The sequence below is a fragment of the Ceratotherium simum genome, chromosome 13 (genome assembly GCF_057802395.1).
Source record: "Ceratotherium simum simum isolate JZ-2026a chromosome 13, ASM5780239v1, whole genome shotgun sequence".
In the NCBI taxonomy this organism is placed as follows: Eukaryota; Metazoa; Chordata; class Mammalia; order Perissodactyla; family Rhinocerotidae; genus Ceratotherium; species Ceratotherium simum.
The window spans coordinates 34,728,163-34,755,620 of NC_141912.1; the positions used below are offsets into that span (position 1 = coordinate 34,728,163).

Here is a 27,458-nt window from a genome sequence, read left to right on the forward strand (position 1 = left end):
ACTGCTACATTATTTTTTAAGATGCCTTCCAAGTTTAAAGTATTATGAGTCTATGGGTGTGATTGTACTGAGGATATCAAAGAATTTTAACAGATCTTCTTCTTCCATGAGGGCTACAGTTTCCATAAGGTTGGGAGAGACAGGAATTATTATTCCCCTTTGGTAATTAGAGAAAGGACATTTTGCATGGAGGAGAAGGAATCAGGCCAGGCTTCTCTCTCTCTCCAAATGCATATTTCATCCTCAGTAACATTTGGGAGATGGAAGGGTGTGGCACAGCACGGCAGCAGCAGGATGAGGCAAAGGCTTATCTGCATAAGAAATTCCCTACTCTCATCTGGCCCCGCTCCCAACAGTTGCCAGGCAGAAAAAAAAATCCAACACAGCAGAAGTCTGGCTAGTTCATGGCTAGTGCTGGAAAGTACTTGCTATTTCTGGGAATGTGAAAGTTTCTCTTTCCTAGAATAGGAACCTTCAAAGGTAAGTCCCTCCTAGTTACCAGTAACTGTACAACTTTGGATTTTCGGTGGTTGGTATGTGTAGGGAGGGCTGAGAATGAGGACAGCAGAGGAAGGAGACTTACTCATAGATCCAACAAACATCTATTTATTGTCGACTAGGGATAGAGCCCTGTGCCAGGCAGTAGATATAAAGCTTAATAAGATATATGGCCCTCCCCCCACCCCAGGCATTCATGGTCTAGTGGAAGGACTAAGGGGAGTGGGGAGGAGAGTTTAATGAGGGATGTGAAAGAGGCCAGACGGGGAGCAACAGGAGCACATGGAAAGGGCATTTCCTCCAGACTGGGGAGAAGAGGGAAGGCTTCCTGGAGAGCTGAACCTGGAGTTAAGTCTGGGAGAACTTGGGGTACATCAGGGAGGGTGGTGCAGGGAATGGCGCGGAGACACCACCTGTGAAGACACAGGGGCAGGGGAAGGGCCAGAAGTTTGCTGGGCTGGAGCTTAATGCCACAGGAAAGGGCAAGACAACGGGGCTGGAAACCCTTGTGTGCTCTGAGGAAGATCTGAGCAGAAAGGAATGAAGAGCACTTGAAGGGTTTTACAGAAGTGACATCGTCCTATGTGCCTTTTAGAAAGAAAAGTAAATTCATGAAGAATGGCTGGAAGAGGTGAGCCAGTGGTAGGGAAACCTCTTTGGAGAGGAGATTACCTAAGATTGAATCAAAGTTATAACAATGGGACTGGAGAGAAGGTAATGGATTCAGAGCTACACAGCACTAGAAGTCAAAGAGCTTTACTTGATCTGATTATGAATTAGAGATTATGAACACAAGCTGCCATATAATTTATTGGTTGAGAGTGTGAACTCTGGGGTCAGGCCTGGATTCAAACTCCAACTCCACCACTGTGTAACCTTGGGAAAGTTATTTAGTCTCTTTGAGACTCAGTTTCCTCATCTATAAAATGGGGATAATAACAACCAGCCTCATAGGGTTGAGGATAAGGATTAAAAATGATAATGCGTGAAAAACGCTTAGTATAGTTCCCACTCTTAAAAGTCTATAATCGGTAGCTATTATCAATGTTTTATTAACACTGCTAATTAGGGAGCTGTGCTCTGCCCTTCCCTAGCTCACTCCAAAATATCAGACACTGGTGGGAATGGGGAAGGATACAGACAGACAAACTCTTGAATATTTATGTCATATTGGCTAATCTGTATATCAAAGAACAGATAAAAGACTGACAGGATAGCCAGCAAAATGGTAACCAGGGTTATCTCTGGGAGGTGAAACAAAGGTTAGTTTTACTTTTCTATATGAAGGTGTGCTATTTATATAATAAGGAAAAAATATTTTAAAATATATTTATTATGCCACAATACACTACTCAGCACCAGGTAAAGCTCTGTTCATCAAGGAAATAAGTTTCGTGGACACAGGTAGCACCCCCCCACCCCCACCCCCACCCTCAACGAGAGCACACACAGTCCAAATCTCCATCATGCCTCCAACTCCGGAAACAACTACCCAGGGGCACAGCCCCAGGGAAACTCAAAGCAGGAGCTACTCTGGGTCATGAAGATGGCCATGAGAAGGGCCCAGTGTCCCTGGGGCCTCAGTCCTCCAGAAGCTGCTGCACCAGGCAGGAATAGGGGTCCTGCCCCTCCATGAGCTGGGCATGATCCACCAGCTCTCCCTGCCTGAGCACCAGGACCTGGTCAGCGCTCTGAATCATCTGCAGCCTGTGAGCAATCACCAGCACCGTGCGGTCCCCGCGGGACGTCCAGTCCTGCAGCTGAAGGGAGAGGATCACAATGCCTCAGAGAGATAAGAACGGGATGGACACCACACCCCAAGTGGGCCCCATCTCTTGAGGCTTAGGGTAAAGAAGCCACGAAACATGAGAAGGTAGGCAAGAGCAGAAGATAAAGGTCTGCACTGCCCTTCTCTCTCAGCTGGATTATTGCAGCTGGTAGACAGGAAAGAGAGCTATGGAAGAACAGAGAATGTTCCCAGACCACCGTATTCTCCACTCCATTTCCCGACCCTAAGAAGACACAGCTACTCTTTCCACTAGTGGCCCATTCGTCCTGCCACCGCCCGATTCTGCACAGGCTGCTCCTGCAAACGTGACCCCTCAGGTCCCATTGTCCCTTGCCTCTCCCACCCCAGTACTCACAGCCTGCTCACACTGGACGTCCAGGGCACTGGTGGCTTCATCCAGGATGAGGACTCGTGGGTCCCGCACAAGGGCCCGGGCAATGGCCAGACGTTGTTTCTGTCCCACGGCCAACTGGTTCCCTTTCTCTCCTACATCTGGGGAAACCGAGAAATACCCTTCCTCAGACAAAAGTGACCACAACAACATCTTCCCCACGAGCAGGGACAAGTGCACAACTGGTATTTCCACTAGCAGCAGTTAGGAGGCAGGAGGGCCTGGCGTAGGGAGGGTGGTGGGGTGGAGACCTGCTGGAGCTGCCCGTGTGGAGGGAGCACTGCTTCTGCTTGCTCTCTGGGAACAAGGACTCCTGAGCACGACAAGCGGCTAAGGAGCTCAGGGTGTTGGGGAAGGAGGGGAAGTGGGAGCTGAGGAAAGGGCAAGGAAACAGCACATATCAAGTTACAGGGACACAGCCCTCACTCCAAGAGTAAGGTCCAGTTTCTCTCTTGACTCACGGTACCTGTATTTAGTCCACGCTCCATTTCTTTTATGAACTCATCCGCTTTGGCAGCCTGGGCAGCAGCCATCACCTTTTCATCACTGCAGCTCTTCAGCCCGTAAGCAATGTTGTCCCTCACAGAACCCGAGAGCAGCACAGGCTCCTGCCCCACCAAAGCCACCTGTGCACAGGGGTGGGAGCAGAGGACTGCGTGTAAACCCGCATGGCAGGGATCCTCCTTTCCTCCCCCCTCAGAATGGACTCCCTGTGTTTCTTCCCACGGATCGCCCACGTTCCCTCTGCACGTGCTTCTTCTCTCCTATCTCCTACCCCTCTTCTTCCTCCCTACCCACCTGTTGGTGCAGGTAGTGGTGTTCATACTGGGGAAGGGGCTCCCCATCCAGCAGCAGCTGCCCCTCCGTGGGCTGGTACAGATTCTGCAGCAGGGCAGCCACTGTGCTCTTCCCAGACCCATTGGGCCCCACTAGTGCGGTCATCTGACCAGGACGTAGGGTGAACGTGAGCCCCTAGAAAAGCCAAGAAAGAGTTAGGAGCCTGCCTCTTCTCCCTCAGGTCCCCTCCCCTTTTCTTTCTATCAAAGGTAAGATCAGCTTCTCAGAGGCAGATGATCTACAGGCTGTGAGGCCTGGTCACACATAAGCAGCAGGCAGCAAAGGGCCCAGGTTTCCTTCTGTGGCCTCTTCAGGTACCTTGAGCACAGGCTGGTCAGGGCGATTGGGATAAGCAAAGGAGACATCCTGGAATTCCACCAGCCCCTGCAGAGTGGGAGGGGCCAGGGTTCCGGGGGGAGGCAGATTTGGCTGTCGGTCCAGGTAGTGAAAAACCTTCTCGGCAGCCCCCACGTTGCTCAGCATATCCCCAAACATGTATACCAGGGTCTGGAAGACAGGAGTGGAGGGGTCATCTAATCAAACGTAGCTCCACTAGAAACCAACTTCCCAGCTCTTCACACACTTCCCTGCCACACTCCACCCCAGTCACACTTCTCCTCCCCTCATCCAAAAAAGATTCTCTACCTTTAAGTGTGCAATTTGGATGGAATTTAAAAGTGGCACCAATCCCTACCCCAGTGTTCCAATTTGCAATATAAAGGATGGAGAAGTCCATACTCTTCCCTCCTGTACAGAATTACTTCTATCCCCAGACCTTTTCAATTACGATTTTGTGTTACTTGAGCACAGTTTTTCCCTGATTAGACAGTGAACTCCTTAAAGCAGGCACTGTGCCTACCTCATCTTTGTAGCCACCAGAGTGCCTAGCACAGTCCTTCACACATAGAAGATGATTAATAAATGTCTAGGAAAACTATAAAATAAAGCCCAAGACGAAGGAATTAATTAATTAAAACTGGTAAATACAGGGAAAGAACTAAATGCTCATTCTGCCTTTCCTAATCAAACTGTAACCCTGGGTAACCAAACAGCAGATGAGGAGACATCTCCCTTGACAGAGGCATTCCAGCTAATCAATGAAGGAATAGTAGAATATCACCATTTTTGCAACCCTTAATAATTTAATGGATCTAGGCAATGAGCATCAATGGCTGATACCACAGATATATATGAGAGATATAAATGAAATATATACACTACATGACATGTATGAGACAAGTGGAAGTTTGACCATTGACTGTATTTGATGAATTTTAGGAATTACTGTTAATTTTTTAGGTTGGATAATGGCATTGTGGTTTCTTTAATATTTATATTTTAAAGATACATACTGAAATATGTAGAGATGAAACTATATCTTGGATTTGCTTCAAAATAACATGGGTCGGGGAAGTGGGTGGGGATACAGATGAAACAAGACTGGCCATGACTCGATAATAGTTTTTCTTTGTTTTTGGGTGTTTTTTGCCATTGTTTGGAATTCTCCATAACAAAATGAGTTAGGTTTGTTTTGTTTTGTTTTGTTTTGTGAGGAAGATCAGCCCTGTGCTAACATCTGCGAATCCTCCTCTTTTTTTTTTTTGCTGAGGAAGACTGGCCCTGGGCTAACATCCGTGCCCATCTTCCTCTACTTTATATGGGACGCCACCACAGCATGGCTTGCCAAGCGACACATTGGTGCATGCCTGGGATCCAAACCGGTGAACCCCGGGCCGCCGCAGCGGAACACGCGCAATTACCCGCTACACCACTGGGCCAACTCCTTGTTGCGTATTTTTAAGGAGAACAGATAAAGCCCGAGGCCCAGAAGGCCAGAGAGAAAAAGGGAGGGGAAAACAGCACGCACGGGCTCCTGACTCACCTGCACATAGCTGCCCACATCCTCCTGGTAGAGCAGAAAGGAGAGCAGCCCGCCCCGCGTGAGGTCCCCGGCCAGGATCTGCTGCAGCCCACAGGTCAGCATGAGCACCTGCACTCCCAAGTGCAGCATCTGGAAGGCGAGAAGAAAGGCAAGGCTGAGAAAGAGTCTCCCCACTCTTCCCCTATGACATTAAGCAGCAGAGACCTCAGGACCAGCTGTAGGCTTCCCATTGCTTTCCCGGCCCTCTTCCCTGGGCCCTTCGCCCCAGCCACTGGGCCTTCTCACCCTCCTTATGAGAAGGTAGAGGGCTCGCTCCAGGTCTCGTCGCCACCACAGCTGCCGACATCGTTCAAGGGCCTCCTTATAGCGACAGACCTCCTGCTCCTCGGCCCCAAAACTGCGCACAGTCTGCAGTCCTCCAACGGCCTCCCGCACCACCTGCCCTGCCTTCGCCACTGCATCCTGGGTCTCCCGAAGCACTGCCTGGAAAAGTGGGGCAGGGGATAAAAGGGGTTGATTCGGCAGAAGACACAGCAGACCCCATGTCTCCTTCCAGCCCAATGTGGAATGCTCCCCCAATCTACCTAAAAATTTCAAACTATCCTCTTTCCATCTTCCTTACATTTCTTTCCAGAAGGAATAATGAGAGTGAAGGAGGGAGGGAACAAAATATTACTGAGCTCTCAGTGACAGGTAGTGTAAGAGACACACGTTATTTCTTTTGAACTTCATTTGAGGTCATTCACACCACTCCCAGTAACTGAATGAAGAGAGAAGAGGTAGTTTTCCCAAAAAGCCCCAGCTAACTAACAGAAGGTGGAGATGTAACTTAAAATGGATCAAAGACCTAAACATAAGAGCTACAACCATAAGACTCCTAGCAGAAAACAGTGGGGAAAAGCTTCATGACGCTAGATTTGGCAATGATTTCTTGGATATGACACCAAAAGCAGAAGCAACAAAAGAAAAAAATAGATAAATTGGACTTCAGCAAAATTTAAAACTTTTGTGCATCAAAGGACACTATCAACAGAGTAAAAAGACAACCCACAGAATGGGAGAAAATATTTTCAAATCATATATCTAATAAGCAGTTAATATCCAGAACATATGAAGAACTCCTACAACTGAACAATTAAAAAACAACCCAATGAGCAAACAACTTGAATAGACTTTTCTCCAAAGAAGGTATAAAAATGGCCAATAAGCACATGAAAAGATGTTTAACATCACTGATCATCAGGGAAATGTAAATCAAAACCACAATGTGATATCACCTCACAACCATTAGGATGGCTATTACAAAAAAAAAACAAAAACAGAGACTAAGTGTTGGAAGAACATAAAGCAACTGAAACCCTTGTGTATTGCTGGTGAGAACGTAAAATATGTAAAATGGTGCAGCCACCGTGGAAAACAGTATGGTGGCTCTTCAAAAAATTAAAAACAGAACTACCATATAATCCAGGAATTCTATATACCCAAAAACATTGAAAGCAGAGACTCAAACAGATATTTGTACACCCATGTTCATAGTAGCATTATTCACAACAGCCAAAGGGTGGAAGCAACCCAAGTGTCCATCAACAGATGAATGGATATACAAAATGTGGTCCATGCATCAATGGAATATTATTCAGCCTTAAAAAGGAAAAAAATTCTGACACATGTTGCAACATGGATGAACCTTGAAGACATTATGCTAAGTGAAATAAGCCAGTCACAAAAGGACAAATACTATATGACCCCACTTACATGAGATACCTAAACTAGTCAAATTCACGGAGTCAGAAAGTAAAATGGTGGTTGCCCCAGGGTTGGGGGAAGGGAGAAATGTGGAGTTAGTTTTTAACTGGCATGGAATTTCAGATTGGGAAGAGGAACAAAGTTCTGGAGATGGATGGCAGTGATGGTTGCACAACAATGCAAATTTACTTAATGCCACCAAAATGGCACAGTTAAAAATGGTTAAAATGAGAGCAGTGGATATGAATAGACATTTTTCCAAGGAAGATATACAGATGGTCAATAGGCACATGAAAAGATGTTCAACATCACTAATTATTAGGGAAATACAAATCAAAGCTATAACGAAATATCACCTCATGCCCGTCAGAATGGCTATTATTAAAAAGACAAGAAATTGGGGTCGGGCCAGTGGCATAGCAGTTAAGTTCGTGCTTTCACAGGTTCAGATCCTGGGCATGGACCTACACACGGCTCATCAAGCCATGCGCAGGCGGCGTCCCACCTAGAGCAACTAGAAAGATGTACAACTACGACATACAACTATCTATTGGAGCTTTGGGGAGAAAAAAAGAAAAAAGGAGGAAGATTGGCAACAGATATTAGCTCAGGGCCAATCTTCCCTCCACTCCGCCCCCCCAAAAAAAAGACAAGAAATAACAAGTGTTGGAGAGATGTGGAGAAAAGGGAACTCTCATACACTGCTGGTGGGAATGTAAACTGGTGCAGCCACTATGGAAAACAGTATGGAGATTTCTCAAAAAATTAAAACTAGAAATACCATATGACCCAGCTATTCCACGTCTGGATATTTATCCAAAGAACATGAAAACACTAATTTCAAAGGATATATGCACCCCTATGTTCACTGCAGCATTATTCACAATAGCCAACACTTGGAAGCAACCCAAGTGCCCATCAATGGATGAATGGATAAAGAAGATACCGTATTATATATACAATGGAATACTACTCAGCCATAAAAAGGACAAAATCGCGCCATTTGTGACAACACGGATGGACCTTGAGCGTATTATGCTAAGCAGAATGTCAGAGAAAGACAAATACCACATGATTTCACTAATATGTGGAAGATAAACAAACAAACACATAGATAAGGAAAACAGAGTGGTGGTTACCAGAGGGGAAGGGAGTGGGGGAGGGGGGTGAAAGGGGTCAAGGGTCACAAACGCATAGTGACAGATGGAAACCAGCCTTTTGGTGGTGAAAACCATGCAGTCTATACAAAGTTAAAACACAATGACGTACACCTGAAATTTACATCATGCTATAAACCAATGTGACCTCAATAAAATAATTTTAAAAAATAAATAAATAATAATAATTTTTTAATGGTAAATTTTATGTTATGTATATTTTACCACAATTTTTTTTAAAGGGAGAGAGACGGTGCAGCTGCCATTCATTCAGACTCAGGACTTCCTGGCTGCACGTTCTACTTTCTCTACATTCCATCCAAATTCCTTCTATTGATTATAAAAGGGAAAATTCTCTACCTAAAATCTTCTACGATGGCATTTTTAATCTTCTGTGGGGAAGGTGTGTACAGACTCCTTTGAAAATCTGATGAAAAGTTATCCTCTCCCCAGAAAAATGCACTTGGTCTGTTTCCTTCTCCCTCTCCCTCTCTCTCTCTCTCTTTCACACACACACACAAAGACACACACACACACTTGCATACAGTCCCAGGGGGGCGGACCTTCTGATGCCTGTCACAACTGCTGCTCTAAGGGCAGAGAAGAGACGACCTCTAGGAGAGCTTTATTCTTCTTTGGGGATTCTCTCACATCCACATATACCTGACGGCGGACGCGGTACACCTTTTCAGCTGCTATGTTGAGAGGCACGTGGACCAGAGAGAGGAGGGTGAGCCGAGGTGACAGGCTGAGCATGAAGCTGTACAGTCCCACCACTTTCACCAGGCTCCGCAAGAGCACATTGGCGTTTAAAGGCAGCCAGCAACTCATCAGGGTGGTGTCGGAGCTCAGCCGTGAATTCAGCTCCCCTGGGGAGGACAGAGCAGGTAAGGAAACCATGTGTAACGCAGAACCCCCAGAAACTCCCTCCCTCCTGTCTCCTCTGGCACAGCCCCTCCTCTAAACACCCTCCCTCACTTTTGGGAGAGCAGTGGAGGCTGCCTCACTGCCCTGTCCTAAAAGAGAGAAAAGCAGCCCTAGGCCCTGGCTCCCCGGATGCAGGCAGGAGAGGCTGTGTGCAGGTGGAGGGTGACTGAGGGGCAAGGAATGCCCGGGGGAAACCCAGACCTGGACTCCAGGCCCCACCTGTCTTAGTCTCCTGGAAGAAACCGAGGTCCTGGCGCAGAAGGGAGGAGAAAAGCTGCTCTCGAATCCGCAAGTTGATTCTAGACATGGTGAAGGTGAAGGCGCTTCCTCGGCAGCCCGCGGACAGTGAGCTGCAGGTAGGGAGGAGACAGTAGGAGAAGGAAGGGGAGAGAGATATAGAGAAGGAGGGCATAAGTGAGAGAAGCAGAGGAGAGAGCATGGAATGAAGAAAAAATACAAAGTTGGGGAAAGTATACCAGGAGACGCAGAAGAGAAACAAGTAAGAGAGGGGGACAAGAGGGGCAGGAATAAAAAGGGGAAGAAAAGAGAGGACATGGTGAGCTGGATGTGGGAACACAATACTAACGTGCAGAAATACACGTGTATTTATGGAATTCACTCTGTGATAGACACAAGGGAAGAATACAATAGAAGTGAACAGATGATGTGAAAAGAAATAGCCTATGGCTTGCTTCTGACCTGGCCTCCCTCAGTGCTCTCCCTCCAGCCTTCCTCTCTGTCTTGGTCTTTCCCCACTGCCCCCTACCCCCACCCCCACCCCAAAGTCCCTTTTGCTAGTCCCAGATAATTCACTGTGGGAACTGCAGCAATGAACTCTCCTTCCCCAGAGCCCTAGAGTCACGCTTTTCCCCCATCTCCATCATCCCTGGAGTTGGAGAATTCCTCTTAGACTAACCAGTTTATTGTAAAACAATAAAACTTAAAGGAAAAATGTGAAAGCATAGCAGGTATTTTACAAAATATGTGTTTTTAATACAAATCTAGTTACCATGGTTAGGAGGCTATTGGGATAGTGAGACATAAAATGATGAGGGTTTGGACTTTGGTGATCATAGTGGGAATGGAGAGAAAGGAGCCAAAGGAGAAACATTTTGAAAGAAAATAACAGGGCTACTGTTTGAACATGAGAAAGGCATCAACGAAGCTGACGCCTGGAGCCTAGGATACTGATGGGGAACTCAGGAAGGGGACTAAGAAGAGGGAGCCACTTTCAAGAAGACAGGAGGGAATGTAATGCATTTGGAGCTCTGGGTATGTGGAATGTGAGATGAAAGTGGGCTATCCAATGGGAATGTCAAGGAGGCAACTGGACTACAAGACTGTTGGTGGGCATGGAAATATGGATCTGGGAGTCATCTGCAGAGATGAACTGAGTTAGCTCAATAGGAAAAATGCTCTTAAAGACCAAAGAACTGAATCACAAGGAAAGTCCATATTTAAGGATCCAGAGGAGGAGTGGATTGAGAAGTAGGAAGGGAGTTCATAAAAGCTAAGTGAAGAAAGAGATCAATAAGAGTTTATTCTAATGCCAAATGAAACGGAGAAGCAAAGAGAATTGAGGACTGATTTAAGAAAAAAAAAAAAGCAGTGGATTGATGAATAAGAAGTTCACTTCTCAGCAAAGAGTAGCAAATATGGAATGAAGGCATAGTGAAGAACTGATTTTTGAGGCATTCTCAGCAAAGTATGACCATAACAAAGGGGCAGCACCAAGCAGCGGGCTGGTATTAGGGTAAGGCAAGTGAGGCATCTGCACCACCCTAGGAGCAAGCACCTCCTTAAATTCTGCACCCTGGGTGCCTCACCCACCTCATCCTCGCCCCTGCCTGATCAACCAGTTAGTTAGTTAGTTAGTTAGTAGACAGCAGACTCCTGAGTATGTCTAAAAACAGAGGAAAAAGAAAAAGAGTGAAGATGCCTGAAAGAAAGGTGCTAAGCTTCAGAGTAAGATCTTCAGGGATTGACTTGTCTTAGTCTCCCGGAAGAAACTGAGGTCCTGAAGGGAGGGAGAAACATGTCCACCTTGACAAGAGGATAACTTTGCAAACAAACTTAGGAGTGGGAGGTAGGAGGCAGAAAAGAGACATGGAATTCCATGGAGACAGAATGTTGAGGGGCAACAGAGAGACATTCCATTTGACACATAAACTCCTTTGAATTACATTTACTAGTACTTGTATCTATAATCACGTACTATAAACTTGGAAGATGCTGGATAAATATGGTGAATGAAGGAATGAATGAATGGATGTATGAAACAGAATGCTGAATAAATAAATACATGCATATTTTAGTTCAAGTATTTTGTGCTTTGTGCACAAAAGGGTCTAAAAACAAAGTTAGGAAAGTGAGGGCCCCTGTTAAGATTTGGGACTGGCAAATGGACCCAATGGCCCATCACTTACCTCCCAATGGAGAAGAGACACATGAAAAAGATGGCGCTGACAAAGGCATCAGGGTCAAAATCACTTCCCAGAATGTCAATCACACGACCAGAATAGTAAGGGATTACTGTCTCACCTGAAAGAGGCATGAAGGATACCAGATGAATAGGCTGGTGCCAAGGGCCTTTTCCCACCTCCAACTCACAAGGCCCTCTCCTGACTCACCCAACACAGCGACAACAAGGAAGAAGAAGGCGGCAGCCAGGAAAGGCAGGTCTGGCCTGGAGAGCTTCAGCAGCCTCCACATCAAGGCTCTGTTGTTCTCCTGGCCCTGCTCTCTCTCCTGGGCTCCTGGAGGGCTCAGCACAGCCCACACTGCCCAGCCTAGCCCTGCAGCCCCGTACCCCACCAGCAGCCAACTCCAAGATGCTGAAGCCACTCTGAGTGGGGGAGCACTTAAGGCCCCTGGGACCAGGACCCTCAAGGAGAGAAACAGGGGGGTTGCCAGGCAGAGCAGGGGCAGCAGTGTTCCCAGAAATCCCAGCAGACCCCCCAACTTCAACAGCCCCCACAGCCCTACAAGTCGCAGGGTCCCCTCCAGCCACAGGCCTGGAAATCCTGGGGGAAGCACATCCCCCAGGGTCCCCTGAAGCAGCCAGAGTAAGGCCAAGTCCACCAGCAGCAGGGAGGCCCAGGGTCTCAGGTCAGGGAGCCACATGGCGTTACCTGCGGGTGGAAGACAGGAAATTACAGAGAAGTCCCAACCCTCACCCCATCCCCCCACCCCCACTCTGCCCAACCCGTCCATCGGCTTCTCATTTTATCCAATCCCACCCTAAAAGGTCCCCTGGGCACCCTGCGCTCAGTAGTCCATCCCTCCTACGACGGAAGGCATTCGGCCTGTCCGAGGGAGCTAGGAAGCCCGACCACAGGAGCCTCATCCTTTATAAAGAATTCCCGTGACCCCCCATCCCCCGCCCGCCGCCGCCGCCGAGTTCCAAAGAGCCAGGCGGTCCCCGCCCCGCTCCCCTGCACTCCCGGGTCCAGAGGGACGGGGAGGAGGGGCGTGGAGGGGCTGGGGGACTGGGATGCGTCTCTGTTAGCGCTCCAGGTTTCCATCCGCACGAACTCACCAGCGGCGGCTTCGGGACCACGGCTCCGAAGGTCTTTCCGTGGAGCGCTGAAGACCGAGCTCTGAAACGCGCTCCCGCGGTCTCAACTTCGTCTCCCCCTTCCGCTCGCCGGCGCTGCTCCCCCAGCGAGCGCAGCCGCGCTCCTGCGCCTTTCGCTTTCGCTTTCGCTTCGCGTTCCGGGCGGCGCGGCCAGCGGGGGGCGCGCGAGACCTGCAGACCGCCGGCCCGGAGCCCCCAGCTCCTGCTCGCACTTGCCAGGCCCAGGTGACTCTCCCACCCTTAGCAACACTCTGGGATAGAAAACGACTGCAATTTTTTTTAATTGTCACTAAGTGAAATAAAGCTGTTTCCAGAGTGGGATGCTTTATAATTGGAGAACCAATCAATTTTCTTACTTCAATCTCGTGCTACCTCAAGCTCTGAACCTATTTTCAGAGCTGCCCTCTTCCCCTGTCCAAGCGCCAGTTTTAGGGTCTTGGGGTAAAAATAGACCCAGATAATAAGCGAGAAACACACAAGACCTATCCTAAATAGAAGATTTCAGCCACTCTCCCCAGGGCCTAAGTGGGTTTCCACTTACAGATCTTGAGCTTAGGAGGCCCTGACCCTTTATCTCACCCTTTATCTTCGTCTGTCCTTCTCAACACAGCACCTTGAGCAGAGCACATGTTCAGATGCTTCTAAATTTGTGCTCCAAATTGTGTGGGAAGCACCTTCGGCATAGAAGGGAAATGGACTTTGTTTCTTGGTCTGTTTCAACGCTGATTAAAACAGTAATCAGGCTTCTACAGATCCTGCCTGACCTAGAGTTTATCTATGGAACATGCAGATTTGTTTATTCCAGAAATAACTCTTCAGGTTGGAACTACCTCCCAAACTCAAAATATCCCCAAGGAGAGGATCGCTTGGATTCCAAACCACCTTTTTGAAATGTTATTGGTGTGACTACAAATAAGTCACTTCAAGTTTAAAATAGTGTGGGGGAAGGGGGAGAGATTTAAAGTAGGGGATTACTAAAATTTCTCCAACCTTGTCCATTCTGGGATTTTAAGGATCTCTTCCTAATGAAAAAAAGCTTCACATTCAGCTACTTTCTTCTTTCAAGCTTTTCCTTTCACTAACTCTGCTTTGAAAGGTGACATTGTGCCTGCTCCTTCTTGAAGCTCCAGCATGATTCAGAAAACCTCATTATGTGTGTCTCAGTTTTCTAACCTGGCTACTTTTTCCTCCTATTCCCCACTTTAGGGAGTCCTCTCTATCTCCTCTTCCTCTTCAATCATGGTCCTGTCATCTTGTAATTGAGCATGACACATCACGAAATTGAACCCCTAATGTCCATCTTTACATTCAATATCCAATACATCCAAAGTGTTCTTTGAGGTAAAGTTACTACCATGTTTACAATTACCGTACACATGTGAGGTGAGAGCTTTTTCATCCGACTCTGCAAAGTCGAAAGCAGTTGTTCTAGGTACCCTACTCCCAGACACCCAAACCATTAACAATGGACCACACAGGAGTCTCCAGGTCTGCCCTATAGAAAGTCTTCCCTATAGAAAGGACCCTAACCTGAATTAAATTGCAAGTGAGTGTCCACAGACCACAATGATCAGCCTTCCTGAGGTCCTGGAGAGATGAGTGTGGAAGGAAAACCCAGGAGAAATATTTGGTGAGGCCCCATTTCTTAGGTAGGGCTTTGAGTCTCTCTTCTCAGGAAAAGCCTCTCTTTATTTCCTGCTCCCTTCCCCACTAACAAACACATCCCCAAGCCCACTCAGCCACAACACAGAAGCTTTTATAACCGTTTTCCTTTATTGTGCTTAGTGGGGCACCCAGAAGGTTGAGGTGGGGGGAGGGAAACAGAGAACATGCAATGGATGAACTCTGCCCTGCCCCCACTGGCTGCCAGTTCTCTATCTCTGGGCTCAGGTTAGGCCCCTCTTTCTCCTGGGGCATAAGCAGGCCCAGGTCCCTCAGTCAGCCAGGCTTTCCCAGAGGAGGCCAGCCCAGCGGCCACCACTGTTACTGACTGGCCTCTCGATACTGGTGCAGCAGGTCACTGACGTCTGTACTTTCCACCTTCACCCAACCATCTTCCTTCATGTGGTACACTGTGGGCAAAGAAGAAAGAACATGGCGTCACCTTTCACTTCAGCAAGTTCCTGTTAATAATGTTATGTTGTAGGCAACAACAGCAACACACACGCTCAAAGCCCTTATTACTGGGACTCCAATACTCCTCTTCTGACTCGGAAAACCTTCTCCCTGCCACTCTACCCTCCCTGAGTCTCCCAACCTCAAATCCCCCTTCCCCGCCCAGGGGCGTGGTGGTGGGAGCATTAGTCTCTTACTATTGACAACGCCTCCAGAATAGCTGTCTCGGTGGGTGGCATGAACAATAGCCCTGCGGCCCAGGTCATAGGCCTCTTCGAGGCTAAGATTGTTCCGATAGCCACTATCCATGACCCCATAGGCATAGGAGTTCCCGCTACCAGTGGAGAACATATTTCCTGAGAGCCGAGTCCCATTTTCATCCACATAGTAGAGTCCAGGACCCTACAGGAGGCAAGAAGGTTCCAGGTTGGAATTGGAGAGGGAATTGTTGGTAACATACAGGTTCAAGTGTGAGACACAAAAAGTGGACAAAAGAATAAGAATTACCACAAGAACATCTGAACCAGGACAACACTTTGATAACACTCACAGAACTTTAGGGGAAAAAAAGGAAAAACAAACCTGGAATCAGCAATTTTATCAAAAGGGACAAGCTTATGAAACAATGGTCCACATCTAGACCCAAAAATAGCCTGTGGATATGATGGAACAGTTCTATAACTGAGCATTCTATGTGGCACGCATCTTGTAGGGGAGGGAGTGGGAGTGTACAATGGGGAAACTGACCTCTCATCCACGGTGGGGGAATACGGAGAGTGGAGGGCACCCACCTTCTTGTCCCAGCCACAGATCATGCTGCCCATGTTGAGGCCCATGCCCCGGTACTGGCACATCATGTTGGAGAGCAGTTTGGAGGCTGCTGACACTGAGATGCGCTCCCCATTCCGCAGATAGTACAGCCTGGGTGAGGACAGGGCAGTGCAGGGAGAGGACTTAGAGGAGGCAGGAGAAGGCTAGCTCTCCAAGCAAGCAGCCCAATGGATGGGCAAGAAATGAAGAGATAAGCATTTGAAAGAAGTGATTTTGTAAGATCTCCGGATGGGGGAGAGATTTGGAATTTAAAGTACCTAAACCATATAAAGAAATCCTAGTAAATAATACTCTCCCACCAGGGTTGATGGTGTCGGTGCTAAATCACCGACAAATTATCTGGCTTATTGGCAGGAGCACAAGCTGAGATTTGGGAGGTTTTTATCACCAAAAGGCTGTTTTATGAAATAGTACATTAGCACTGAGATGCTATGTTAGCACAGGGGGAAAGGGTGAGGAGCAGTGATCTGGAGGATCCAGGTTCCAGGATGGACCACCAGGCTTAGAATGGAGGCGAGAAGCCTTGCCTACCTGCACTCCTTGGCCAGCAGACGCTCCCAGTACTGACAGTCCGCTGCAGAGCCAGACATGGTGCCAAGCAGATAAGGGTTAATCTCAATCACCTTATTCACCCTTAAGGTGGCTGGAGGAAGATGGAGTTTTGAGAGAGGAGGAATGTCTCCACAGCTCTCCCTCTGTATCCTAAACCAATATCTGTTTTTGCTTTGGTGCAGATGTTGGGCTCCTGCTGAGCAGTGGGCCCAGCTCCCAGGATTCCAGCTGCTGGAACACATACTCACCAATGTAACTCCCAGCTGAGGCCCGAGAATCCACCGCCACGATCACTCCATGCTGGAACTTGAAGGCCAGTGTGGTAGTGCCATGGGCCATCTCAATCTGAATGTTCTTTTCTCCGTTCCCACCCAGGGACTGGAAGAAGTCAGTGGGCTAGTGAGGGAGAAAAGGCAGAGAAAGGGGCAATTAAAATTTCTGAAGCAGGAGGCTCCAGGACAGGGTTTTAGAGAGAATGGGAGGGAGGGGACATGCAGAAATTCTCCCACCATCAATAAATGGAACAGTTAGTAACTAATCTCTACAAGGAAACGGCTTGGGAGAAGGAAAAGACGAGCCACACCACACCAAACTTTTCCATTTTCCAGCGCAATAGAAATGAAAAAAAAATAAATGTTACCATAGCTAAAAATGTTACAGTGACTTGAGTGTTTTTTCCATTCACAGGTCATTTAACCCTCACCAACACATTTATTAATAGTATCCCCTGTGGAGAGAAGGGAACTCTCATACACTGCTGGTGGGAGTGCAAACTGGTGCAGCCACTATGGAAAACAGTATGGAGATTCCTCAAAAAATCAAGGATAGAACTACCATATGATCCAGCTATTCCATTGCTGGGTATTTATCCAAAGAACTTGAAAACACCAATGCGTAAAGATACATGCACCCCTGTGTTCATTGCAGCGTTATTCACAATAGCCAAGACTTGGAAGCAACCTAAGCGCCCATCAAGGGACGAATGGATAAAGAAGATGTGGTATATATACACAATGGAATACTACTCAGCCATAAGAAATGATGAAATCCAGCCATTTGTGACAACATGGATGGACATTGAGGGTATTATGCAAAGTGAAATAAGTTAGAGGGAGAAGGTCAAATACCGTATGATTTCCTTCATTAAGTAGTAGATAATAACAACAATAAACAAACCCATAGAGACAGAGATTGGATTGTCGGTTACCAGAGGGGAAGGGGGGAGGGAGGAGGGAGAAAGGGATAATTCCGCACATGTGTGTGGTGATGGGTTGTAATTAGTATTTGGGTGGTGAACATGATGTAATCTATGCAGAAATAGAAGTATAATGATGTACACCTGAAATTTATACAATGTTATAAACCAATGTTACTGCAATAAACAAAAAATTTTAAAAAAAGAAACTGTTCAATAAAGGATGTCAACATTTAAAAAAAAATAGTATCCCCATTTTACAGAAGAGAGGCGGAGACCTAAACTAAGTGACTTGATCCAAGACACACAACAGTGAGTGGCTGAGGCAAGGGTAACTGCCAAAGTTCATAGGTTTTCCAAGACAGCCCCTCTATCATGAAAGCCCCATGAGAAAGGATTCCTGATTTGTGTGTGATGGAGAACAGGCAAGAAAGCTCTATTCTTCCGCCGGGAGCCCCCACCTCACCCCTACCCCTTTGCCGTAATCCGCATTTCCTCACCCTCAGACGGTCAGCCCCCGATTCCCACGTGGCCTCTTCCCCAGCTCGGGCCCTGGACGTGGCTCTGCTCGACTAAAGGATGGCCCCCTCCGCGTTTCCCCACCTCTGGGCAGTCTCAAGGCAGACCCTCCATTCCTCTGCGCCCTCTTCCCCCCTCCCACGGGGTTCTCTTACAACCCTGACCTGCATTCCTCGCGGGAGGGCGAGCTCCGGAGATCGCATAGAGAAACTGTAGTGTCCAGGGTCCGAGCGATGCCCGCTTCCCGCGGCGGGGAAAGCCCAGTCTTCCCGCTGCCCTCGGGAGGCTCCGCACACCTCCAGCAGCGCCATGATCGCCTGGCACCCGGAGATCCGTCGGCTCTCGGAGGAGGAAGTGAAAGCGAAAGCCCGCAGCCTTAAGGGGAGGGAACCAGAATTTTTTCCACATCCCCCTGCCCTTTCCGAGAAGAAGTCAGTGGATGTCGGGGGACCAGGAATATCATATTGGGAACGGACTTTTGCGCTCCGCCTTCTTGGACATTAGGGAAACAGTGGGTAATAGACTGTCAGAAGAAAGGAAGAAAGAGAGGGAACGGCTTCGAAAGCCCCCTTGGCGATGAGGTTACAGTGAGAGAACAGGCGGGGCGTCCTCTGGGAACAGTCAGGGAGTGGTAGGGGTCGTATCATCTAAAAGCGTAGCCTCAACCAGAAAGCTGGAAGTCAGCAAGACTCACGTCGGGGGTGGGGGTGGGGTGTTCATATGGGCATCATTTCATACAAGTAGGGGAGGGACAGGAGTGCCTGGGGCCACTGAGTCTTGAGCACCAGTCCTGGGGCAATAGGCAATAGAATATACCAGCGGCACATGGGGGAAGCGGCACCAAGGAGAGGGCGCAGTCTCTGAACCTTTCCACGTGGTCCCTCATAGGGCCTCTCTCGGTTCAACAGTCTCCCTAACCTGTAGCCACCCACAACTACTGCCTTTTCTGCCCACACCTCCTCGCATAATTCTTGCTTGCCTGACCACTGCTGAGTTTAACTCCTCTAAACCCCGCCTTTCGCTGCAACCTCTTTTGGCCTAATCTGCCCAGCAACTGTTAACGTTACATACCGTGGCCCTCCCTTGAATGGAGGAGATGTGCTAGCAACCCCGCCCACTACGCTGAGACTACCCCGGCAGGTGCCGCTTCTGAGCCGGGTGAGCCCGGCAGGCAAGGCCCAGGGCGGGCGAGGCGGGGAAGGGTGAGGCGCGACCAGCTCGTCCGCTCGCGCGCTTGCACTTCCACCAGCCGCGCTCTCCCTCCGTCTTCCACCTCAGGAAGGCGCTGGCTCCGGGCTGCCGCTGCTGGTGCCTTGGAGGGCGCTGTATCCCGGTTTGGCTTATCCCTGGGAACTAGCGGGGGCGGGGGGGGGGGGGGGTGGACCATAGGAAATAGAAAACTTAAGGGAGAAAGAAGATGGCTCACTTAAGGCTGTGAAACATCGAGGATGCTGAAGGAGGGAGACACCCAGAAAAGAACACTGAAAAGATGTGTGAGATATTTGGTGCGCTGAAAATGCGAGAAACCACAATACAAAACACCAGTTTTATTATAAATATCAAGAATCCACAGGGTGTTTATGGGCCGGCATATGCCTTTGGTCTTATTGGAAAGTAGATGATCTTCCCCTCTGTGTATTCTAAATATTTCTCCTGATTTTCAGGGTGCTATCCACACCAACCCTGGCTCTAAACCCAGTTACACTAAGGAGTTATAAAGTCTATGTTTTCTTCTAGGAAGTCTGCGTTATCAAGAGGAGTTTGGAGAGGGGGTAACGCTCATGGCTGAATGTCAGGCATCATCTAGGGGGTTACATTTTAGGATGTAACTCCTTCTAGAAGCAGCTGCCTACTCTCCAGCTCTGTAAGATTTCTGTTCCAAAATTCTCCACTATAGAGAAGAGAAAAAAAGGGAGGGAGAGGGAGGGTGCAGGTCTGAGAAGTCTTTCATTCCGGAGCGCCTGACCCGCCAGGAGCCTGCACCATGGCCCAGTAGCGTCCCTTATTCTCCATGAGCTGCTGGTGGGTTCCCGCCTCACAGATGATGCCTCCTTCTAGAAAGAGGATTTGGTCAGCCTGCTCCACCGAGCTGAGACGCTGGGTGATGAGAAGCACGGACCGAGAGCACCGCTCGGGGCTTTCATACAGGAGCTGCTCCACCTGAGAAAAGACATGGACTCTGTCAGAGCTGGGCACCTCTCCCAGCCCGGGCAGACATCTGTGTTTCCAGAGCTGAGACAGACCTCACCAGGATCACTGCCACCTCTGCCAACAACCCCAAGGAGATCGAAGATTCTCTTTCTGAGTGTTTCTCTGTCAAATCTTTGATTTATTAAGGACTGTGTACAGGAGGTGGCAACAGTGGCATAAAAGTAAGCATCCTATGGTGAAACCCATAAGAAAAGAGTGAAGGGTATTGAATAGTCCCTCCTCTGCACCTATGGACTGGGAATTTTTATATTCTGTTTTAAGGAAATATAACTTAGTGGTGAAGAGCATGAGCATTCAAGTCAAGTGGACTTGAATTTGGGTCCAGGCTCTGCTACTCAACAGCTGGATGAGTGAGCAGGTTATTTGATCTCTTTTAGCCTCCATATTATCATCTGTACAATGAGGGTAACAAACCAGCTCACAAGCATTCATGATGAAGACATGAGTGAGACAGTACATGTAAAGGGCCTAGTAGCATGTGTGGCACATAGTAAAAGCTCAATTAATATTAATATTATTAGGATGGTCTCTTCCTTACGTTTGGCTTCAGAGATTCAGAGTCTGTAGACGGTCTCTTTTAAATGGTTCTAGGCATCCTGGGGAGTAACCGATGGGAACTGAGAATTGCAAGCACTGGTCTGGATAATTATGATGTTAGGATGACTAACATAGGATGAGTGAAGGAAGGAAGATTGGGTGGGAGATAGGCACTAAGAAGATGATTCTCTAACCCGTAACTGGCTGTTTGCATCCAGGGCACTGGTGGCGTCATCCAGGATGAGTACATGTGGATTCCGGATCAATGCCCGAGCCAAGGCCACTGCCTGTCGCTGACCACCTGATAGCTGGCTCCCAGTCTCGCCTACCTCTGCAGAGACAAGACAAGGGGCAAGCTGGACAACCACATGTGTACCCCCGTGCACACACACACAGAGCAAGGACTGATGGATGCAGCTGGATAGGGATGGTTCTGGGAAAGTGAATGGAGTTCTGAGGATGTGAGGATGAAGGAGCCACAGGAACAAGATCTTACAACTTCAAATTGATGTCAGTGGGGCAGGAGGAACTGATGATTAAAGGCAAGACTATTGGGGTTTCAGGAAAGGTAAAGATGTCTGGGTGGTGATACAAGTGGGAGAGCACCTGTGTCGTAGCCCTGAGGGAGTTCAGAGATGAAACTATGGGCTCCAGACTTCTTTGCAGCCGCTATGACTTTCTCCATAGTTGGCTTCTGGATCAGGCCATAGGTAATATTTTCTTGAAAACTTCTTCCAAATAGCAATGGCTCTTGTCCCACTGCAGCCACCTGGGATGAAATATGATGAAAAGTCATAGAACAAGGAACACAGGAGTATGGCTGTCTAGAGACTGAAGACTCAGTCTTTATTGAGAGCATATCACAAAATCACACACCCTCTCTGCTGACCACACCCCCATCTCCACCCAAGGTTTCCTACGATTCCCTAACCCTTCCTTTAGAGTGCTCAGTGAGAGTGCCCAGTGAGAACGCTCTTTTTACTTGGTGCTACCCACCCCCACCCCCACGCCACCTCTTGCTCACCCGTTGGTGCAGGTAGTGGTGTTCATACTGGGGAAGGGGCTTCCCATCCAGCAGCAGCCGCCCCCCTGTGGGCTGGTACAGATTTTGCAGCAGGGCAGCCACTGTGCTCTTCCCAGATCCATTGGGCCCCACCAGCGCCGTCACCTCACCAGGACGTAGGGTGAACGTCAGCCCCTGGAGGCCAGAGGATCACACAGTAAGAGGCAGACTAAGGCCCCTAACCTTGAGACTGGCATTGTCTCATTACCCAGCATGATGTCTTACCCCAGAGAAGAAAGGAGAAAAATAGGTAAACAGAGCAACTCCTACCCTCCCTCATGCACAGACTTCTGTTCCTCAGGAATGAGACCTCCCCAAGGAGTAGAGATGGAAGATGAGGCAAAGACAAGAGCAAAGACTAAAGACCACTGTGCCACGCTTGATATCAGACACCATGAGAAAACAGAAAAATCACATTCCAAATCACAAAGGGAAAGAAAAGGAAAGATGGAAGACTGGAGACATTGATTTTGCTTCAGCAATTCCTCAGGATGTGAGAGTCTTTTCCCTAGAGCCTCCTCTCCCACTCTCCTTGGAAATCCAAACTGGTTCTTGAGTTTGGAGCAGTTTTATGGAATAGATGATGCTCCTCTTTGCCTTTGAAGGGTTAGGAAGGATCTACCTGTACCTGGTGGTAAGCAGGCTGAAGGCAGGAAGAAAATTTAGGATGGTAGAGTTGAGAGTGAGGTTGGTGGAGTGCAAGGATTGGTAGGTTGTACCTGCAACACGGGGACATCTGGACGGTTTGGGTAGGCGAAGGAGACATCTTGGAACTGGACAAGGCCCTCCAAGTTTAAGGAAGTCAACACACCACTGGCTGGGCAGCAAGGGATCCGGTCCAGGTATTCAAATATTTTCTCTGAGGAGCCCACAGCCTTCTGTACCCTGGGATAGGTGGAGAGCAGTACCTGGAGGGGAGGTATGAATAGTGAGGTGGGGCAGGGAGACCTAATCTGCTTGCCAGGGTTATGTGATGTGAGAAGGGTAAAGAATGGAAGGAAAGTGGCCAAGATGGTGATGGGACGGGGTGGGAAAGGCAATAGAGAGACTGGAAGGACCTCACCTCAACAGCTGTGGTGAACTGGATCTGGTAGAGAACAAATGAGACAAGGTTCCCACTGCTTATGGCCCCATTTGTCACCAGCTGACCACCGACGTATAGGATTCCCACCTTCAGCAGCATTCCTGAGATCTGTGGAGAGTCCACAGGAAAAAAGAGATTGTGGTAGAAAAATCTAGAATGGGCGCAAAGAACCAGAATCGTTAGCATTAAGGACATATAAAGTCCCTTTCCCCCAAGTAACAGCAGTAGGCTCAATAGGTAGACAGGAAGAATGAACCATAGCGACCCCATGGAGTCTTACTCAATTACACATGACAGAAGTCATCATGATCATCATCACCATCCCCATTATCGCCTTGTTTGGGGAGCGTTTTGCTCTTCACAAAAGGCTTTCATGAATCTAATGTCATCAATATTCATATCAAGATCCCTATAAACAAAGTTATATCACTCTCATTTTTTTAAACGAGGAAACAGTCTCAGAGAAGGCAAGTTACTAGCCCATGGTCACAGAGCTAGTAAATGGTGGCATCAAGCCAGGAACTTCTGATTCTTGGTCTAGTTCTCTTTCAATTCCATCACAGAGGCCCCTCATTCTTGGCTTCTGCTAGTCTCATGGCTACGACTAGCACATCCACACAGTCCCAGCATGAAGCGGGCCCAGGTGTAGGAACTTATGGCTCCCTGAGAGGCAAAGGAAGGCCCTAGAACTGGATGACATGGCATCTCCCTAAAAAGGAGGTTGGGTGGACTTTGTGTACCATAGTGGAAGGAAGCCATCCAGCATGGCTAAAAAGAGGGAGGGGGTTAGGAACACTGAGTAGGGTAATTGAGCCTCAGGATGCTAGGATGAGAACACTGAACCACCCATTGCCCAGTGGAGGAGTGTGCAGCAGGGTCACGGGAAAGGGAACGGAATTGAGGCATCTCAGGGACAAGGGAATAGGCATTCATCTCCAGGTGCTCACACTGGTGGTCCAGAGGTTGACTGCATAGGCCAAGGCCTCCTTCTGGTTCAGTGTCTTCATTTCCTGCAGCTTTTGCCTAAACTTCTGGGCCTCACCCTCTTCGTTGGCAAAGCTCCGGACTGTAGGCATAGCCGACAGAACCTCAATGGCCACCTGGCTGGACTCTGCCAGAGACTTCTGCACCTGTGCTGCCAGCGTCTGTGGAGACATGGACAAGAGATGTCACAAAGGGTTGACAAACCAAAGGGACACTAGTACCTGAGTTACCTGAATGGAGACTAAAGGTGGAAAGAGGCAGAGGGACAGGAGAAAAGAGAAAGAAACACAGTTATCCCCCCTGGATACTAAAGCAATACAGACGAGAGGAAAATGACTCAGAAGGGCCATAGGGGATCATATTCTTGAGACTGGTGATCATATTCTTAAAGATAGATTGTGGCCAGAAGAGAAGACAGAGAATATGAAGATCAACATTGAGCAATCCTACAAAGGTGGAGAATCAGTGAGGGTGCCAGGAAAGAAATATAAGAGGATCTGAGTCCTCCAAGTCTGGGAGATGAGGGTCTGTGTAAGTTGAGGCGACTCCCTGGACATACCTGCTGCCATTTTCCCAGCTTCTTCGGCAGAAGGAAAAGCAGAGGCAGGGCGACCAGGGTGACCATGGTGAGAGACGGTGACCCCCAGAGCATGAGCCCCAAGAGACACAGCCCTCGCACCAGGTACCACAGCAATAGGCTCAGCTGGTCACTCAGAGACTCACTCAGGGTGGACGTGTCCTCTGTTACCCGAGATGTGATGGCACCTGCCGGGTTCAGGACAAGAGAGCGGAGTGAGTGAGAGGCAGAGTGATGGGAGGGACTAGGAATGAGCCTGGCTGCCAGGGGGAGGGGTGTCGACATGGTGTTCTAAAGAGGCTGGGGAAAACAAGGTTAGGGCTATAGGGAGGTTTGGCGATCTCAGTGCAGGGAGAAGGAGTGTTAGAGAGGAAAAGCGTGGCCAAAGACCTTCAATTTAATTGTAAAGAAACTGATGCCCATGTGAATTTCCGTTTCTCTGACAGATTTCTGTTCCTTAAAAAACCTGTATATCCCATGCTGTACACATAGACAGGAAGAGTTTAAGCTGGTGATATAACAGAGCTGGAGAAAAACAGAGGGCGCTAATATAAAGCAGTGCAGGAAACTGTACTGAGCACTGAACTGAGAATCAAGAGACGGGTTCCATCCCCAGGTTCGTCTCTTATCCATATGTGACCATGCAAGTTTCAGCATTGAGGGTCTAGGCCTCAGTTTCCCTCTCTGTAAAATGAGGCAGTTGGACTCTGTGATCTCAAAATTTCCAGGCTTGAAATTCTGTAGTTTCTATCTAAATACACATATAGGGATACATTTATGGAAAAATCTTGGATGGAAAAACTAGGGCTTTTTGAAGGTAAAGAGTGTCATATTTTGCCCTTGAGGTATAACAAGAATAAGAAATGACAATGTTCATATGTGAGAGAGAGGGATCAAAGTTATAAGTAAAGAAGATGTATGGGGATATTAAGAGTACATATATGGATGTGTAATGAAAGAGATTCACGAGAAACCTGTTTGGGTCTGTTGGAAAAACTCTGTTTCCTGGCGCAGGACAGCCCGAAACACCTCTCCGTGCAAGTGGCTGTGCACGCGGCCCATGGTGCTGTTGTAGATCCCATCACCCAGGAACTCCAGCACTGCACTAGAGAGAGACAGAGAAGGAGGGTCAGGGTGTGTTCAGGGGACAGACAGAAGGTCCCAGGTATCCCTGAGAAGTGCACTTTGGACAGCAGCCCGAACTTCCAACTCCCTTTTTTTCAGAGTCCCCCCTTCTCAGCCTTCCATCTTTAGTGCCCAGACCTGGCTATGGTGAGAATGGACATGAGAGCTATGTTTTGAGTGAAGGCAGCGGCTGACCCATCTTGTAGAATCCGGCCGGTGAGGCGGCCAGTGAAGAATGGAATGGCCATCTCCCCTGGGGAAGGAGAGGAGAGAGAGGTCAGTCACTAATATCAAGTCTGAGCAGGTCAGCTCCAGCCAGACTGGCCTCAACCCACCCCTCTTTCACCCTTCACCATTATCCCGGAGGTCAGTGGCAGAAAGAGCACACTGAGGACACAACCCTGCACCTGAACAGGCCGCCCTGGAACTCACGACGCTGTCACCGCCAGACCTTTAGGAGTTTAATTAGGAGATCATAGGGTGTGTGCCCCAGAGGAAAGGACTTGCCCAAGGTGGCCAGTGAAGCCACGCCTGCGGCAGCACTGGAGTCCACGACTCCTGACTCCCACCCAGTCCGGGGCTCTTTCGTCTACACTGGAGTGGTCTTCTCAAGACCCGAGCTCGGTCGCCTTCGCCCGATCCACATTTCCCAGAATGCATACTAATCTCTCTCACTGACCATTGCTGTTGATTCCTGCCGAGTCCCCTAGCGTCCTCTCTGTCCCCGTGCGCCCCCCTTACCAAGACAGGAGAAGACCAACAGGACGAGAACCGGCGGGAGGCGGCGTATCTCTGAGCCCAGGCAGCCCAGAAGCCGACGCACCGCGTCTCCAGAACCCCCGTGATCTCCTGGCACCCACAGTCTCCTGAGATTGTGCCACAGGGCGGCTGCGGGCAGTGCCGCTGCGTAGCTGAGGACGAAGGCGTCAAGGCGACTTCCCCAGTGCAGTAGCCTCGTGCTGCCGGCGTCCCTGGGGACTCTCCAGGAGGCGAGCTCTCGGAACAAGGCGAGTCCCGGCAGGGCCAAGCCCAGCGCCGCCGCCAGCGGCTCCAAAGAAGCCAGCCATCCTTGGACTCCTGCGCTTTCGCTCTTGGAGCCAACGGTGGCCCTGAGGACTGTGCGGGCCCCCAGCCACAGCACAGCCCAACGGCTCAGGCCCACCGCCCAGACCCGGAGCAGCGGCAGCGCGTTGGGCACCAGCAGGGAGAATACTCTGGGCAGCGCCGGCCGGAGCAGGACCCAGTCGGCGAGAAGCAGCAGCGTTGTGCCCAGCCACGCGAGGGAAGCTCGGGAGAGGCAGAGGCCCCCGCAGGGAGCGGGGGACCGTGAGCCGGCCATTGGCACGCGGGCGCTGTCGGGCGTCGCGCCCGGGCCTGGGGCTCCGCCGTCCCCGCTGGGCCGGAGTCTCCGGGTGCGGTTCGAGTCGGTGCCCGAGCGGGCGCCGGGACCGGCGGCTGGGGGAGGGAGGAAGGGCGGGCCGGGGCGGAGCTCTCGGAAAGTCCCAGGAACCGGCTGAGCCCGTCCGCGCTAGCAGGTTTAGAGGAAAGAGAAAACGAAAGCGGTCCGCGGCTCGCTAGACCCGCCCCCTTCCGAACACGGCCGGCCCAGATGATTTGGGGAAAGGGCTTAAAGAAATCAGATCTGAGGTTCTGGGGAGCAGCCCCGGTGCTCCATCTTGTCCATCACGCACAGCCGTCCCTCCTCCTTTCCTTGCTTCCTCCGGTAGGATCCACTTGTCGGGACTTTCTCACCCCAGCCTCAGGGCGGGACTCTTGCGTCACCTGTCTCCGGGCAGATCGGCCGCACAAAGGTTAGCGCTCGGAAGCGCGGCCTCGGGAGAGGACCCAGGCGCCCCCTGGC

The 27,458-nt window shown here is 49.3% G+C and overlaps 3 protein-coding genes across 3 annotated transcripts; all 3 read right to left on the reverse strand.

The window, feature by feature from the left end:
* Nucleotides 1-1,900: 1,900 nt before the first annotated feature.
* Nucleotides 1,901-12,894, reverse strand: TAP2 (transporter 2, ATP binding cassette subfamily B member). Its single transcript, XM_004424298.3, has 12 exons — nt 12,766-12,894; nt 11,858-12,358; nt 11,654-11,768; nt 9,447-9,577; nt 8,964-9,169; nt 5,683-5,880; nt 5,398-5,526; nt 3,834-4,022; nt 3,477-3,650; nt 3,145-3,304; nt 2,643-2,779; nt 1,901-2,258 (listed from the first exon to the last, which is right to left on the reverse strand). Exons 2-12 carry the CDS (start codon nt 12,348-12,350, stop codon nt 2,079-2,081), a joined length of 2,112 nt encoding a protein of 703 aa, XP_004424355.1. The 5' UTR covers nt 12,351-12,358; nt 12,766-12,894; the 3' UTR covers nt 1,901-2,078.
* A 1,664-nt stretch (nt 12,895-14,558) lies between these two features.
* PSMB8 (proteasome 20S subunit beta 8) lies at nt 14,559-18,604 on the reverse strand. The gene is made up of 6 exons (XM_004424297.3): nt 18,181-18,604; nt 16,551-16,698; nt 16,282-16,393; nt 15,711-15,840; nt 15,117-15,321; nt 14,559-14,876 (listed from the first exon to the last, which is right to left on the reverse strand). Exons 1-6 carry the CDS (start codon nt 18,325-18,327, stop codon nt 14,788-14,790), a joined length of 831 nt encoding a protein of 276 aa, XP_004424354.1. The 5' UTR covers nt 18,328-18,604; the 3' UTR covers nt 14,559-14,787.
* Nucleotides 18,605-19,543: 939 nt separating this feature from the next.
* Nucleotides 19,544-27,331, reverse strand: TAP1 (transporter 1, ATP binding cassette subfamily B member). Its single transcript, XM_087438420.1, has 11 exons — nt 26,339-27,331; nt 25,736-25,850; nt 25,447-25,577; nt 24,455-24,660; nt 23,859-24,056; nt 22,891-23,019; nt 22,547-22,735; nt 21,789-21,962; nt 21,371-21,533; nt 20,959-21,095; nt 19,544-20,176 (listed from the first exon to the last, which is right to left on the reverse strand). Exons 1-11 carry the CDS (start codon nt 26,934-26,936, stop codon nt 19,964-19,966), a joined length of 2,253 nt encoding a protein of 750 aa, XP_087294546.1. The 5' UTR covers nt 26,937-27,331; the 3' UTR covers nt 19,544-19,963.
* Nucleotides 27,332-27,458: the final 127 nt, after the last annotated feature.